Genomic DNA, 18,417 nt, shown 5'->3' on the forward strand with positions numbered 1-18,417 from the left:
CTGATGATTTCATGACATATGTGACATTTTAACATTATGGCTGCTATGGGTGCTGCCTGTGTCCTCTTTAAATAACTAAATAGACTAGTGCTGAACTGGACTGTGTGCATTTGTTCTGTGACCATTTCCAAGTGAACTTTTGTTAAATAGAATAAGGAAGTTTATAAACTATTTTTTAAATATATATTTTATGCATTCCTTTTCATCAAAGTCAAAGTTGAATTCAGATAAGAAGGGAGTGTACATAGCTTTCTTAATTCATGTAGAATAAGCAGTTAATTGACTTTTACAGATGGTTGTTCTACAGGTACATTTTATGGTATACTTTTCCCTAATAGTGTTTTGGAGCATGAACAGTGTTCTTTTAAGGATATAATTGTGTCAGTTTCCAGCAGTTTTGTATTGATTATCTGATCTTTACGTGGCCTGTCAAAATGGTATGCTTTTATTTGAATCATTATATTGTAAGTATCAGATGCATTTATTTGAGAACATGAAGTAATAGAGAAACAAAGCAAGTTGTTTAATTCAAAGGTCTGAAGTCTAGCACCAAAATTCATATAATCACTAATGGATAAACTCAGAAGTTCTTCCTCTTAGAAGTGGTGTTCTATAAGAATCAGCCAATAATGCAGCACAAGTATTTTAAAACTTTAACTGTGCTTTGATTTTCATTTGAAGATCAGTTCAATTGCATGTTAACAATGAGGCCAACAATAGAAAAACTATTTATTTATTTATTTATTTATTTATTTATTTATTTAATGAGAGGCAACTAAGGACAACTTTAGGAAAACGATAAGTTGCTTTAAGAGGAGGGTTGAGGGAGTATCTAAAGCAGAGGTCTAATTAGGCTACACCAGGCAATTCTCTAGACATTGAACTCTATATCTAGAAACTTATTTTACAGCATAAGCTTCAGAGATTGAACATAGTTACATAACTTGCTTGTTATAGTCAAGAAGGAAATTATATATACATTCTGCACAGTCTTCCAGGTTTGGGAAAGGTGGGCACTGTGACACAGTACAAGTAGTCTTTGTTTAGCAACCACAGTTGGAACTGGCAACTTGGTCATTGAGTGAAGTGGTTGCTAAATGAAACCATGACTGTGCTTTTGATCTTACTTCAGGTTTCCTTTGCTTTACAGACCTGCAAAGATCATGAATGTGAGGATTGGTTGTAAAGTTACTTTTTCATCACTGTTGGAACTGAACAGTCTCTAAACAAGGCAATCGCTAAATGAGGTCTACCTGTAATTCTCCTCCCTTCTGAAGAGGTGGTTCCACTTGGTGGTGATGGGGGGAAGAGATTGAGCCCTAAGATCCTCAGGGCTTTATTAAACAGCTACATGAAACCTTTGGTTTATCATCCATCTACATTGATGATACTTAACTTTACATAAAATGGGTTAGGCTATCAAAGCAGTATCTAGGTATCTGGAGGCTGTTACAGTTTGAATAAGGAGGAACAGACTTATGTTTAATCCCACAGGACAGAGCAGCTTTTGGTTTGGAAGCCATCCAATTCTAGAGAAATATCACCTCTACTTCTGGATGAGTTTGCCTTCCCCTGAGTGGAACTGGCTCATAATTTGGGGTCCTGCTCTCCCTTGATGGGCAGATGGCAGCTGTGGCTAGGAAGGCCTTCATACAGTTCTATCTTGTGCACCAGTCATGACCCCCCTCTGAAACTGGAGGTTTTACTCACTGTCACTCATGCCTTAGTCACTTCTCAGCTGGACTACTGTAATGGGTTCTATGTGGGGCTGCTCTTGAGAGCATTCAGAAGCTACAGCTGGTCTAGAATGCAGTGGCTCAAGTGGTTATGAGTACCCATCTAACACCAGTACTTGGGGAGCTGCACTGGGTGTCAGTTGGCTTTCAGGTCTCCCTGCCTTAAAGGAAATAGTGGTTTGTTCTCTTTTAAAAAAGCCATTGCTGGATCCAATAGTACTGGACAATTTTCATCTGGTCTCCAACCTTTTTTTTTTTTGGAAAGTTGTTGAGAAGGTGGTAGACTTGCCTGTCCAAAGGGCCTTGGAGTAAGCAAATTATCTAGTCTCTTTTTAATTGAGTTTCAAGTATTGAGACCACATTGATTGTGCCTTAAAGATGATCTCTGGTGGGCTTGGGATAGGGCTAATGTATCCATCCTTGATCTTTCCAGCAACCTTTGATACTGATGATTACACTATATTTCTGGACCAGCTTAAGGTGTTTGGAGTGGGAGCATGGTTTTACAATTGTTCTCCTCCTCCTTAATGATAAGAACAAGCTTCAATTCAACCTTAGTAGGATTGAGTGGCTATGGATTTTAGGGCCCACTGGATGTGGACTCCCCCAGACAAAGTTGGTGTACAATTTGGGGGTCTCTGGATTCATGGCTTTTGCTTCAGGAGCACATGGCAGAATGGGCAGAAGGACCTTAGTCAAATTCAACTTGTGCACCAGTTCTAATGGTTCCTGGATCAGGAAGCACTACTTGCAGTCACTTATACCTTAGTTATTTCCTGATTGGACTATTGTAATGCATTCTACATCAGGCTGCCCTTTAAAAGCATTTTGCATAACAGCTAAAGTTGGGCAAAGGCCCCTCTGTAGCCATGGACATCACCTGCTGTTCTTCCTGTGAGTCCAGAAAGACCCCCAAATTGCAAACCTACTGTTTTAAAAGTAATGCTTGCTGATCCGGAGACAACATTGTCATTGACAAAGAACATCAATGTATAAACAATGTGTAAACAGTGACTCCATCTTATCTGGGTGAAGCTTTGGTCGGTTCTCTCTCATCCAGACCCTTACAGCCTCCAATCACTAAGAGATTAGCAGCATCTTCTCTGCAGTCCAGGGTGGTGAGGTAAAATTGGTTATCATCAGCATTGATAATATTGCATCCTGAATTGTTGGATAACCTCACCCAGTGACTTCAAATAGATGTTTAAAATATATGGAGAATGTTACTGTGGTGCTCTATGTGTTAGAGCCATCAGGTAGACTTCTCCCCCATTGCCACTGACTGAAACAGCTCAGTAGGGAACCACTGCAGAAGACTACTTCCCAACCCCTGTAGGCAGTTCAGTAAGATACCATGGACAATGCTATTGGCCAAGAGGCCCCAAAATACAGAAAATGACTTTGAAAAGAGAAGTTTAGGTGGTTACACATTGAAGCTATTTTGATCATCTTTTGGGATGCCATCTTTTCCCAAAGAAAGAAGAAAAGTTCTGGAGTAGCCAAATGGCATGATAAAATAATAAAGCTTCCCATAACACATAGTTCTACATGTCAAATCCCTGGACAAAAATGGTACTGTCAAAAATATTCAGTTAAGTTTTCCTATGATTCCTGTTCAACCACTTTTTATATACAAGTTGTATCCCTGAGATTGTATTGAAATTATCAGTTTGGTGTAGTGTTTAAGGCATCAGGCTAGAAACTGGGAGACTGTGAGTTCTAGTCCTGTCTTAGGCATGAAGCCAGCTGGGTGACTTTGGGCTAGTCACCATCTCTGAGCTCTAGGAAGGAGGCAATGGCAAATCACTTCCAAAAAACCTTGCCAAGAAAACTGAAGACCCTAGTCCAGGCAGTCGCCAGGAGTCAAAAACTGACTTGAAGGAGCCAGTTCAGTGTAGTGGTTATAGCAGGTTACTCCAAAGTAGTCAATATTGACCCCCAAGGCTCGATCGGTCTATCCAAAGAGGAGTTGTTGTTGTTGTTGTTGTTGTTAATATTATTATTTGTAGTACTGTTAAAGTAGTATTTATTAAACTATTTTCATATAATTAATGTTTGGAGATCAGTGAACAACCTGAAACTTAACAAAGGGGTCAATGAGCTGAAGAGTTTGGGGACCCCTGGGTTAAGGCATCAGGCTAGAAATGAGCAGACTGTGAGTTCTAGTTCTGCCTTAGGCATGAAGCTGGCTAGGTGATCTTGGGCTAATCACACTCTCTCAGCCCTAGGAAAAAGGCAATGGCAAACCACTTCTGAAAATCTTGCCAAGAAAAGTGCAGGGACTTGTCCAGATAGTCACCAGGAGTCCTGACTTAAAGGCACCAAAAAGAAAAAAAGATTATGTTGAAGTATTTTATACAAGTTTACTGAGTTTGGCATTAGTTTTGTTTATATCTGATACATCTATAGCCATAGAAGTTATACAGCCATAGATGTTATACAGTTGCTAAATACAACAATGGTAGTAATGTTGAATGATATCAATCTGATTTCATGTCCTTAATTGTTCTAAAGCCCTCTCACGCAAACTCAGCTTTTGCTGACTTTTCTTTACTCTGTGTATTACAGCTCAAAACTGTTCAGGACTGAGGACTTGCGGTCAGTGTCTGGAACACCCAGGATGTGGATGGTGCAATGATCCCAGTAATACAGGCAAAGGCCATTGTGTGGAAGGTTCAGCAAGGGGGCCAGTGAAGTTCAGTGGGATACATTCTACTGAAATAATTATTGACAACAACCTTTGTCCTAAAGAAAAAAATTATGAATGGTCTTTTATCCAATGCCCAGGTAGGATGAATTTGTTATTGTTGTTGCCACTTGTATCACTGAAATTATGGAAGGTTAATCATTTACTTCCAAAAATGGGATAAATTGTGTGTCATGTTTTGTTGATTGATTTATTAATATATTTTTAAAGTTTTTCAAATACAGATCCTGATCAATAAAACATTTCTCATTCTTAATATCCCTTGTATCCACTTTTTAAAACTATGTCAAATTTCAGGTACATTAAATCATACTGAAGATGTATGCTGTTATGTAAAGTTGTGAAAAATGGCTCAAAAAGTGATCTTTTTATTGAAATTCCTCTTCATATGCTGTGTTGATTCAAGACAGAAATAGTATAAATAATGTTTTAAAAATATGAAGAAGTTTTTATAACCAAAGCTAGGACATAGATGAAATATTCTTCCTGGAGTCCCCTTGAATACTAGACTATTGATAAATATGCATAGGGATTCTAGAGCTTTATGACTTGACAAATTTACAGTAAGTACCAAGCATATATAAAATGTTCCATATTTGGGAGCTAAACATTCTGGGGAACTCCAAAATGTTCCACCATATTAATCCAGTCATTCTAGGGATGAACTGGCAGTTTTCCAAAATTAATTTTTTTAGAAGAGGAATAGATTTTTGGTGTTCTGGTATGTAATAGATATCACATTTAGCTGAGCTCTTAAGAGATTAAGTATCTGTTTGCAATTCAATCTCACTGTAGCATCTGGGACAATAAACATAGTGAACATTTAATTTTATTATTTATTTTTAATATAACATGTACTCTTTTTTGAAGCACTTAGCTATAAAAACAACAGCATACAACATAATATAAATCAATTTAGGCCACTATATTTCATTAAAAAAAAAAAGAATAAAATTTCTCTTTAAAACAGCCAGGTTTCCTATAGGCCTAGGACCACATGTGGGCCTCAGTCTTATTTCAAAAGCACTGTTCAAGAAAATAGTTCAGACTTCAGGTAAGAGCAGCTCTCCTAATCTGTTTCATGGACCAGGTGATGGAAGGAATGTGTTAGAAAGAGTGAAGAGAAGAGATTTTGGAAAAAGAATGAAGTAGTGGTCTTGCCAAATTTTCCATTTGGCTCTGCCTAATTGTTGTTTCAGTCCAAAACACTATTGTGATCCTCAACCTAAAAAAAGATTGACTATTCATACTTTAATTCCACCAATAGTAATACATATCCCTAATGTTTCCAAAGGCCTATAGAAACAAACGTGGTCCAGGTAATAGCTATTACAGCCATAGAGATCAGGGCAAAATTACTTACCACAGCATCTTACCACAGCATTACTTATTGCCTCTTTTGTTAAAAAATAACAGTACTATACTAGGTACAGATTATTAACACAAAAACAGGCAGAGTTGAAACAAGAGGGGCATTTACCATAAGCCCTATGAAAAGATTCCCATTTTTCTGAGGAATGTTCATATCAACCACACTTTTAGGATGAAAGTAGTACAGAGATTCTTGGTGGTAAAAAGCAGTTCATATCTGGCTATTGTTATTGTTGTATTAATGCATGATTCCTAATTACTTGACAGCATTTATTTTAAACAGCCCCCCCCACACACACACACACAAAGGACTAATGTCAAGAAGAGTGATAATCAGAAGGAAAAAGGTAAACATGTTTCAAGAGACACTTTGAGTCCTTATTGGAAGATCTTCATCTTCATCCAGATTGTTAGGTCTATGGTGAATGGTCATTAGCAATGCTATTTAAAATTATATGTTGCTGATTAATTAGTTTAATTTAACTCTCTGCAATTTATAGTGAACTTAATGCTAAATAAACACAAAGACTAATAAGTCCCCAGTTAGCTGTTCCCAAATTTGTGACCATTATCAGGTTAATTAAATTACATGGCAATCTTTAGTTAATCAGCATTATAGGAAGTAATTCAATAAAAAGAAACAAATAAATACAGAATCAAAACAGTTTAGCCATGCTCCATGTTAAGGAAAAGAATGTAACATCTGCTCATATAAAACCAATGAGACTAATCCCATTAACCTCTCTTTATTTTACTAGCATCGAAGTATAATTTGTTTAATAGGTGAAGCATACAGTATAGTGAAAATTACTTATTGAGTTTACCTATTTCAACTGTATATAGTAGGCATCTAGTAAAATAAGACCACTTAAAAATAAGCAATCAGTATTTTAAAGGAATACTGGTAAGTATTAGGTGGAAGTTCTTTCTAATTGAAACTAGATAATGTTAGCACAATTATATGTTCAACAGGATTATTATTTTGAATTTTCCAAATATTTGAATGGACAGAAAAGAATATTTAGATATACTGTGTGGGGGTTGCTGATTCTGTATCCAGTGCCTGAAGTGAATCAGTCTAAATTAAATTCACTCAATTCATTAGGTCTAGAAATCAGTGGAAACCACCAGGAATTGACCATGCCCTTATTTGCATAGATATAAATGTATAGAGATATATATTTTCACTGAATTGAGAAGCATTTGAAATCAATAGTTGAATCTTCAACTTAAATCAGAAAGCCAAATTCTGTCATCAGATCAGATGCCTCCAGATCAGTTCAGTGATTTGGAAGGGCTTTATACATGTATGTTTAAAAAACATTTATTTGATTTTCTTAATTAATATGAATCATTCAACTGACTCACCTATTCCTTAATATCATGCCTTAGGTTTTACTTCTTGTCATGCTTCTGGGAAAAGGATTTTGTGGTTCATATATTATATTTTTATCTCTAAGATAGATCACTGTATAAGCAATATAAGGAATTGTGGTATTTACTAAAGCTCATCTGTACGTCTACTTCACACAATGGCTGAGTGTCAAAGATACACTTGGGAACCCAATTTTGTAAACAGGCTCAAAGTATTTTACCAGTGACCCACATTATAAAGAATGTTTTCTTTTATCAGCATAATAATTGGCATTTATATGAATAGCTCATGTTCTGTTAGCTGCTTTAAGGATTTGAAAACTGGTGCTTTCTACATATTCCAGTTAGTTGCAAAGCACCGTTTTCCAGTGCTTCACACAGTCCTAGTATGTAGTGTTGCCTGATAGCACTTATCTTACCTTTTTACTAGCTAGCAGCCATATAGCCATAATCAGAAATTCATCCTTGATGTCAAAATCAATGCATACATATCCTGGCTTTTGAGTCCCAACAGAACTCTTTCTTCACAGTGTCCCTTACAGGATGAGGGATTAAAAAACAATCTCTTAAAAAGGCAGAGAGATGAAAGGGCAGGTGACCGAGAAGGCAGGTTGTTTGAAGGAACTGCCATGACTGACAGGTGCAAGTATTCTTTAGGTTTGTACATTAGCACAACCTTGGTATAGCACCCTGCTTTATTCTGGCCACAAGTAGTGAACTCATAGCTAACTAAAGTGCCAAATTAAGAAGCAAGCAGAGATGCTATTTTAGCACAGGACACTGTGGATGGACAGTAAGGAATAATGACCCATGTAAGTTAGCAGCAGGAAGAGGTAATTAGTAATAAGGGCATTCAAAAATGTTCAGGCTGGGGAGACTAAGAGGCAGAAAGTTGATTTTCATGAATAGTGCATCAGTTCAGTTTGGAATGGCTAGGGTGGGATATAATGGTTTTCCTCAGGATAAAAAACATCATATTGCTTGTGCAGTTTTGGACAACTATAGCAGGCCCTGGCAGCTGGTTAATTAGTACTTGCAGATGAGATTTGCATATTTAATATTCCACAGATTTCACCAGGCAATGCACTACATAGCCAAAGAGTTAAACTGGTGGATGTGTTGGTTGTTTCTTTGACTGTTTCCCCATGGCCAATAATATAAATTTCCTTGGTGTTCTCACAAAGGAATCTGAGTTACTGGACACTGCTGCTGCTATAGGAAGAAATGGACCCTTTTTCTCCAGTCTGTTTGGCAGTTGCCTTTTTCTATGGGTGTCCTTCGCTATCTTCCTTAATATGTTCTGCTAGCCCCTGCAGGTGTTTGGAATGCAAAGGCTGCCCTTGATCTGGGGGTGTTCTGTGGCCAACATCTACGCTCTTTTCTAGCATAGCTGTCTCATTGCGCCTTCTCTCTGTCACTGGATTGCAATATGCATTTTCCCCCGCATTGCCATCACTGCAGCAAAGGAACAGGATCCAAGGTTCCTAATAAAAGAAATTAGATTGCACACAGGCAACTATATATCCAAGGTATATTCTTTGGAGTTCTCAGTCAACTATTCTAAATTTATATTTATCCATTTTACTAAATCTGTATGTTGATTAAAAAGTGCTAAACACACTGTTCTATGTTTTTTAAGAATGACTGTTATTTTGCTCTTTCATTCAGTTCCCCAAATATATAAAACCTGGTTATTTTGTTTTAATTGCAGCTTGCCAATGCAATGGACATAGCACCTGCATTAGTGGCAATGTGTGTGACCAGTGCAAAAATCTAACTACAGGAAAACAGTGTGAAGCATGCATGCCAGGTTATTATGGAGATCCAACAAATGGAGGACAGTGCACAGGTAACTGTCTTAAAATTCAGTTTCTGCTATTTATATGAATGAAATAATGGGAAAATGTTTTTTTTAAACTCAGTCTGATTCAGTGATTTTTTAAAAGGTCATGATACAGTTAATCTGCTGCATTTTCTATAACTGGTAATAATTTAGCTGGTTTAAATATGAGAAATGCATTCATTTTAAATGAATAATTCCTTTATTGTATTAGATTACTTTTAAATTGTCCTATCACAGAATTTTGAAACTGTTGTTGTATAAAGGGTTATATCCAACGGATATCACTCCACTGCCAGAATGCTCTATGATCCAGTATCATCAGAATAAAGGAAATTAGTTTCAGTCCATCTCCAAACACTCTTTTGGGTAGCTGGCAATCTTTCACAATAGTGGGAGGTGTCACACAGAATGGAAGGACAATTGTTTGTCTTGTAGCATGTTTTACATTTCCCTCCTGTTCCATAAATGAAAACCACTGCTGATTCAGAAAACAGCAGAGTGAACTTGGTTTCATTGAAGACGAGTTATGGCTTCTGCAAAAGTAAATCTTATTAATCTGCTAAACATTTTTGAGAATGCCAGTAAGGAAGTAGATAGAAATGATATTTCGTGCTTGAATATTTAAACTACTTTGACGCAATTGTTCATGAAATATTCCTGAGCAAACTTAACAATACTATAAATTGCTGTTCACTTTGGAACTAAATAGATATCTAATTTATATTTGTAAGAAGACCCTTACATTAACCATTTATATAGTCAGTCTTTGAAAATGCTACCTTCCAATAATGTTATGAAAATTAGACAATTCTGGTGAATTTGATAGCAATCACTTCCTTTTATAAATGCTGCCTGAAACAGGAATATTGAAACTGTCCTTAAATGTATTTTAAAACCATATAAACGGTTTCATTTACTTCAGAATAAATTACAAGATTTGTATTGAAACATACTCATACTTTTCTTTTCAGTTGTTTTTGAAATAAGAGGGACACAACTACTATATTTCAAATTAAATTACTTAAAATGTATGCTTCATGAAAACATTTATGGTTATTCTGGTATCAGTATCAGGAATTCAGAAATTTTTCTTCATTTTTGCTCAGCCAGCAGTCCAGAAGCAATTGCAGTACAGCTTATTAATAAATGTTATACAGGTGGTAATTAATAATTAGTAAAAAATGTTTCCTTAAAATAACCTTTTGTTTCTCAGGCAGTCTCCAAACTGTATATACCAGTTTGCGTGTAGTTATTTGCCTCAATAACATTTAAATGTGTATTCTTTAAAAAAAAGATAATAATTAGAAACTTGAGGCGCTAAAATATGTTTTAGCATTAGAAAGGTATTTGCATTATTTGCATTTAAAATATGGAAATTGTCAATAATGTGGGCTTTCTTTCTGTAGTGACTCTAAGTAATAGTTGTTTAAGGGAAATTTATTTATTTATTGCAATATTGAGATATACATTGTCCAAAAATACTAATGTTATGTAATAATTTTATTTTCAATATGATATATTGAATAATGCAATAATATAGTATGTTCTTCACATTATGTTCTTATTATATTATTTCAATGCAAAAAAAATGATAAAAGAAATTCATCAGTACTTCTGTCATAAGGATGTCTTCCTAAAATTATAGTCTGAATATCTTTTAGTACAGAAAACTGTTAGGTGCAGTGCTGATATTTTTTATCATCTAAATTAATAATTTAAATGTGGCTATTTCACAGAAAATATTCCTGTGTTTACAGATAAGGAACAAGAATTAAATAAACATGGCCCCCATGCCTCCTACTTATATGTTGACATTAGTGTTTATGTTAGTTTCGTGTTTTTTATCTTCCTGAGACAATAATTTGTTTTTACTGTGACCTGAAAACATTGTTTTAAAGACTAGTTACTAAACAAAAATGAAAATATGCTTCCTTGCTCAGATGGAATAAGAAAGTTGGTTTCAATTGTGACTTTACTGCTAAAGTCAATTTTGAGGGAAGAAGATTGAGGACAAAGTATGTAGGCCCTGTCATGTCTATCTTGCATTCTTCTTCAGGCTGGAGGAGATATTATTATCATGAATGCCAGCAGAGCTTGAAAGAAGCCATCTGTTGGCAAATGAGTAAGGCAGTATAAAAGACTGAGACTGTTGAAACAAATATCGAGACAATATTTGTTTCTGCCCATTTTATTCCCCCTTCTCCACTTCTAAGTTTTGTTGGATATAGTTATATATACGTGGACTACCATCACTCTTCAAGCTGACTCTTTTTGTATCTTATGCAAACTGGCTTGAATAAGTCTTTGCCTCTAGTGTCTCTGTAGGTCTGATTAACAGGCTCTTGACTTTGGCTCTCTTGATACCTGCCTCTGTGGGCAGAAAAGGTTAATGTCTGCTTTTAGTGTAGTAAATGTTTGGCTTAAGGCAAGATAGCTGTTACTGAATTGCACTAAAGCTTTCTGCTTTCATATTTTAACTGTTTCTGTTTGCTATTTCATGTGAAAATATTATAAAATAGGGTCAATCCTAATTTGTAGGTGAGTGAATAGAGTCCATTTCTATGATTTTCAGAGGATTGCATTTTATTATCCTCTCCAGATAATATGCAATATAAGAATTAGAGTAATATTCTAATCTTGAATTACTGTTACAAGACAACTATGCTATTGTCAGCCCTTTCAGACAGGCAGGGCCAGGAAACAGATCGCACAAGAATTACTGAAACTCTACTTTATTGATGTAGGCTATAGTAACAGAATCTTGAAAGCCTGACAGTGTTTTCCCTTCCTCTTATATCAAAGAGTTAATTCTGGAGCAAGTTTAAGTTTCTTTCTAATGCTCTCTTTCTATCCAGATCATAGATCATATTTCTAATTGTCACCGCATTCCTCATTTCCATAATTCAAAGATTGAAGGCAAAAGGAGAAGAGGACGGCAGAGGATGAGATGGTTAGATAGCATCACTGAAGCAATGACCATGAAACTGAGCAAACTCAGGGAGGCAGTGAAGGACAGGAAGGCCTGGCGCAATATGGTTCATGGGGTCACGAAGAGTCGGACACGACTTAACGACTGAACAACAACAAATATCTATTATGATCAGAATAATATAAAACATTTTGAATTCTGCAGTGAAAGTAGGGACTTTCCCATCATGTATATTTTCCTACAAGGCCTTCATGCAGTAGCTCTGCTGTTACTGAAGAATTCACCCTGCATTAAGGTGACTGACTTTCAGCCACTTTGAATGACTAGAAAGGGGCCTCAGTGCAAAGTGCAGCACAAATTGTAGTGGGTAGAAGGAGTGACTTTGGGAGACAGGAATAAGAATGAAAATGACCAAGTATGCAAATGAGTAAGGCAGTATAAAAGACTGAGACTGTTGAAACAAATATCGAGACAATATTTGTTTCTGCCCATTTTATTCCCCCTTCTCCACTTCTAAGTTTTGTTGGATATAGTTATATATACGTGGACTACCATCACTCTTCAAGCTGACTCTTTTTGTATCTTATGCAAAAGGTAACCATAGTTCATCAGCTGATGTAATTTTTGGAAAAATTGGAGAAGAGAAAATGCTTTGTTGAATCCCTCCTGGTTGAGCAGGGATAGAGCAGAGATAGAGATAGATATATAATTTAGTTGATTAAATTATACAAGGTGTCCTTTTTATTCAACTGTTTTTATTCAATTAACTAAAAATAAAATAAAATAAAATCTCCTTAATCTCTTTAATGAATATTATATAGGACATTATTGAAATGTCCCTGTAGTCAAGCTGCCAGAAAGGGAAATAAAAGCATATTGCACCAGGAGGCTAGGAAGTTAGAAGGTGAACCTGATTTAAATGAAAACCAAGGTCTGTCATGAACCTATTTTGTGTAGAAAAGTGGTTTCTTGAACTGACTTGATTTCTACTTTGGAGGGAATTGTAGGTTACAAATGCATACAAAAATATGCATGAATACAGGAAATTGACAACCTTTGATTCCATTGTGATCCTTTCCATGTGTCGCAGTTTTATATGGGGTTAAACGCCTGAGAATGGTTCCAGAATGTCATTGTCTTATGAAAAAAAACTTGTGAACAATGTGTTAAAATATCATTATACTGTGACCTGTCATGATATGAATAGTAGTCCTTGGATCTACTGTGCTTGGAGTAGAGTAAAGAGCAGTGATAACTATGGATAGTTGTCTAACCCTGATAAACTGCTGAGATACCCAACTATGTACTACTCTACCTGATCATAGTCTCCTGATGGGATATCTAAAGTGTAAATCTCATGTATGATTAAAATGCTCTGAATTCTACCTCTCACCTCTGTAGTGTCTACCTACTTTGGTTGATTTTGTTCTCCACTAGCTTCCACAACCCGTTTCGTATTGTTCAAGGCAGATCCTATTGTGCAGAGGCATTTTAGAGTATCTGATTGAAGAGGTGACAGACAACTTTCCTGCCATGAATTTGAGTTAATTAATCATGGCATTCAAATCACTGTTTTCTGAAAAGATTAGTATAGTGTATAGTGTTAGCAGCGCAACTTATATGTTTATCTGTTCTTCCAGTGAATCTGCCAGCTCACAGAAAGCAGGAAAATCCTTTGGTTTCTAAAGGATGCCTGCTAAGATATCTTGCAGGAAAAAAAAGCTAAGTGACAACAACATCTTTAAAATCTGATTTATTAATCATAGCTTGAAATTGTGTATTCATTAATCTTTCTGATACATACAGTGGATAGAAAAGTTAATGGGTATATGGAACAAAACACTAAAAATAGATTTAACAGCTAAACTCAAAGCAAATCAGAAAAATATGAAGTTTCTTGATTGTTTGTAAGCATTTGTAGATGGGTAGGGAAAACTTACATGATGTAACAGATATGAAAGGAAAGAGAAGCAGAAACTTCCTATGTGATCAAAATTATACTTTTCCCTTGGTAATGCCTCATCAAGGTAGGCAGCCCATGCCAAAACAAATGGAGGAAGGAGAGGGAAGCTCATGAATTATTTGAAACTCAAAATTTTAAGTGAGAATTTGTGCCAAATTATTTCCTACTAGACTCTTGTTCTGTGAAATTATGAGCAATTTGGAAAAATTCTACTGATTTTATATTTTTAAGGGGCTGTTGTAATATAAATTAGTAGGAAGGGGCTTTAATTGTGCTCCCTTCCACAAACTGTGTTTCTAATTTGTGATTTGAATTCCATTTTTGAATTATAAATGAAAGTTAACTTTTTATGTTTATGTCTTGTATTTATAATGATGACTTTCTCCTAATTTCAGATTTTGAGTTGTTTTTCTTTCTAGTCTTTAAATTAATGGCTGGACATTATCAAACCTTCATTCAGACTAAATCCACATCTAGAATAGGGTATTAAGGCTGAATTCATCCAAATGTTTAAAAATTCAAATACTAAATGTATTTACTTACTTACTTACTTACTTTTACTTTGGTACTGCCCAACTGTGGGCAGTTTACAATATAAAAACAACACAAATACAATAAAATAAGTAGAAATATAGTAAGGAAAATGAACCAAAGAGCAAATCCAAAAAGCTAAATCAGAACATATATGATATATGGCAAAGATATCTAAATACAATTATATATCAGTAAACTGTGGACTTATTTTTGCCACAGTTTTGTTACTTACTTTTGTTGAAAGTATGCAGTATATTAATATTTAGAGTATTTGAAAATCACTATTTTGCATTTATTTAGTTACAGGAGTGTCTTGTAATCAGTTGCTATAAAATGAAGTACTCAAGCTTTAGGGTTATCATAAATAGTACACATTGCTTATATTAAAAACTTGTTGTTTCTTGTATGTTTGTCAAGGGCAAATAAAGGGAAAAATAAGCAGAGACTTGCAAACATAACGGAGAATATATATTTCTCACCAAACATGCTATAAAACATTCCTTTGTTGTATGTATATTTTTAATTTAACAGAAAGTATCATGTTGATTTCATTTGAAGATCTTCTGATGAATGGTATTGCTAGATTTATTTCTTTGTATATTATTAGATTTGTCTCCCACCAAATCCAAACAGACTTATGACAGCTTGCTAAATAACAGTTAAAACATCAAGTATATGGTATAGCTCAAAATATAAACAATAAATATCCATGGTGGGTGGATGTAATAAATACATCAAATAGTTGCTGTTTTATTTCCAATTTATTTTGAATTCTCCTCATTTACTGAATGAATAATTGTTGATTGATGGTGAAATATTTTAGGAAAAAAGTAGAAATTTCTTTACCCCATAAGGTTCTGTAGAATTGCAATTCTGTATCCACAGCTGGGAATAAACTCCATTTAAATAAATGGAGTTTATTTTCGAGTAGATTTACGATTATTTTTGAATAGACTAATATAATCAAGATTGCTTGATTATATTAGCAAACTGATAAATTTAAAATTAGCAAGAAGGAAATTGCATGCATAATTGGAAGAAAAATAATATCATAATTGAAAAAGCAGAGGATTTTAATTCTTAGGGTATTTACTTTTCATTTAATCTTAACTTGGAAAAATTAAAATCTGAGTGCACAGATACATAACCCTATAGCTCTATTTCTCAGTGATAATTTTGCCAGCAGCAGTAATAGTCTTTAAGGTATTAAGCAAAATGCTTTGCATGCATAATTTTGCCTGTAGAAGGACTTGAGAGCATTAGTACTGGTCCAAAATAAATTGATCAATGTAATGCTTTGCATTACCTTGGTGGATTCCAAAGGCACTTTTATATCTAGAAACTGCCCTCCCTCCCATAGAGACATATGTGAGAACTTGCCAGCTAAAATATTGATTAAAAGTAAACTGTATGAAAGACTCTCACAAACATTAATTCTCAAGGACAAGTTCATTTTTCCTCAGAAAAAAAACCATAATACCGATTTAAAATACTGTGTCTTTTCAGCTCACTCCTGTTTCAACAAGGTTATATCTCTGGAGATAAAAATGACATGTGATGTATAGAGGGATTAAAGACTACCTCCTACAGTTCTATGGGCAGTCTGTGCAGAAGGCCTTTTATGCCAGTTCATTCATTTACTAATATTTGGTCTGCCACACAGAATAGTTTTCTTGCAGGCTACATTTAGTAGAATAGAATAGAATAGAATAGAATAGAATAGAATAGAATAGAATAGAATAGAATAGAATAGAATAGAATAGAATAGAATAGAATAATAACTTTATTGTCATTCCGCTATACACTATATGCCAAGTGCATAATAAAATGAAATTATGTTGCAATTGGCTTACAATCATACACTAAAATACAATATTTCAGCATTTTACTGCTTCTCAAGGAATTGCCGCTAATTCCTTGAGAATTTAACATTCCTTGAGAAGTTAAACATTCAGACATCTAATAGCCTGGGGGACAATTTAGCCTGGGGGAGAATTTAACATTCCTTGAGAAGTTAAACATTCAGACATCTAATAGCCTGGGGGACAAAGCTATTTCCCAGTCTGGCTGTTCTATATCGGATACAGTGGAACCTCTTCCCAGAAGGTAACAAAGAAAACAGGCCATGATGAGGATGGGAGGCATCACTGATGATCTTTCGAGCTCTAGACAAACAGCGCACATATGCTAGGTCTTGGATGAGAGGCAGAGAGATCCCAATTATCTTCTCTGCTGCCCTTACTACCCTCTGCACAGACTTCCTGTCTGAGTCACTACAGCCTCCATACCAGATGGAAATACAGTTAGTGAGTACACTCTCTATAATACGTAAGGAGAATGGAGGATGAGAGATGTACTTTCCTCATCCAGTGCAAAAAATGCAAATGTTGCTGCTCTCGTTTCACCAAAAATGTGGTGTTAAGAGACCAGGTCAGACTATTCATTAACTGCAACCCTAGAAATCTAATGCTATTGACTGACTCCACAGCTATGTTATTAATAAAAGGTGGAGTGTGACTAGTGCTATGCCATCTATCGTTTTGGAGGGCAGATTTAAGAACATCCCTCTGCAAGATGATCTTTGTCTTTGTTGGGAAGATTCAAGAAAATCAGTTCCAGATATTTTGTTGCATTACTCCATCTATTGTGCCTGTCTTGGCATTCAGTGTTAACACTCAGCTGGCAGCAGGCTGACTGGACAAGCCAGATGAGGCTGAAGTATAACTCCTGATAGCAGACTCCTGCCATGAAATATCTAAGAAGGTTGCTTAGTTTTGCTCAATGGCAATTGTTGTAAGGAAGACTTGGGTCTATTTCAGGAACTGTTCGCTTGAATTCATTGTAATTCATAGGTATTGACATGTATATAATTAACCAGATTATATTTTATTTAACATTTATTTTATGTAATTTTGTATCATATAACAGTTTTGATCTCTCATCTTAAAGAACTAAACTAATCATTCAGTCTGCTGTAAAAGCTAGTGTGGATAAGCATTAACTGTTGATATTTAAAGCATTTTATCATCTTTGAGAAAATAAATAGTAAATTATTTTTGACTTTGGGTTTAGTTTGTGTCATGGTCATTCAGAACAGTATTTCAGAACAATTTCAGCAAAGAGGAAAGTATGCATATATTAAATCTGAAGAACCCTTGCTTGGCCTTTTGTATTGTTTATTCTCAGTTATATTTCAGCATTTTACTGCTTCTCAAGGAATTGCCAGTAACATTCACCTGATTAGAAAAGGGCAATAAAATAACAGGAATTCCAACTTTAAAAGGACAAATGAAAGACAATATGCAATATATTCTTTGTTCAATTATCCTGCTCCGATTAAATGATATTGTTTGTTATGATACAACTCACACTTTTAAGAAAAGAATTCCTAGCATTATTGTTAAATTTCTATGTCATAGGTTTTTCTTTAAAGCACATCTACTACTGTACGATTACAGTATATAAGAACATTCTGTTGGTTATTACATTTATTGTACCTCTGCCCAAGTTTACTGAATGCTTTCCTCACAGAATGGGTTTCCCATTATTTTTCTGTATTCTGTCCCAGCACATCCCATCAGCCTTGAGAATAATAAGAGGTTATGGTACAACAGGCAGCCAGTAGAGAGAAGAGTTGGAAAGTATATTATTTGTGCTAAGGAGGCATGAGTTGCCTGCTTGCGAATGACAGCAGAACATTAGTTCTAGCATAAGCAGCAGCTTTTTAGCTAAAAGAAGTCAAATTCTCAGTTAAATCCTTGCTGCTTTGTTTCTTACATAGTTATTGAAGAGATATATACCCTGTCCCATCCTATCTCCTTGTTCTAAAATGGGCATAATTAATTAATTAAATGTCTATGCCACTTAATTCATTTAGACTACATTAACTGTAGTTAACAAATAGCAAATATTAATCTTTAAGTTTAAATTACAACTTCCTGTACTGTATACCATGTTACC

At 35.1% G+C, this 18,417-nt stretch overlaps 1 protein-coding gene across 2 annotated transcripts in view; it reads left to right on the top strand.

The window, feature by feature from the left end:
* Positions 1-18,417, top strand: part of ATRNL1 (attractin like 1) — a 578,187-nt gene that overhangs the window by 131,199 nt on the left and 428,571 nt on the right. For both annotated transcript variants that reach the window (XM_088131807.1, XM_088131808.1), the window contains exons 18-19: positions 4,305-4,523; positions 8,900-9,037. In XM_088131807.1, coding sequence (XP_087987933.1) covers positions 4,305-4,523; positions 8,900-9,037 — 357 coding nt within the window. The remainder of the gene's footprint in view (positions 1-4,304; positions 4,524-8,899; positions 9,038-18,417) is intronic.

This window comes from Python bivittatus, unplaced genomic scaffold, assembly GCF_059951505.1.
Source record: "Python bivittatus isolate LINGU-HERP-01145 unplaced genomic scaffold, Pbiv_v1 ctg000980_np1212, whole genome shotgun sequence".
Lineage (NCBI taxonomy): Eukaryota > Metazoa > Chordata > Lepidosauria > Squamata > Pythonidae > Python > Python bivittatus.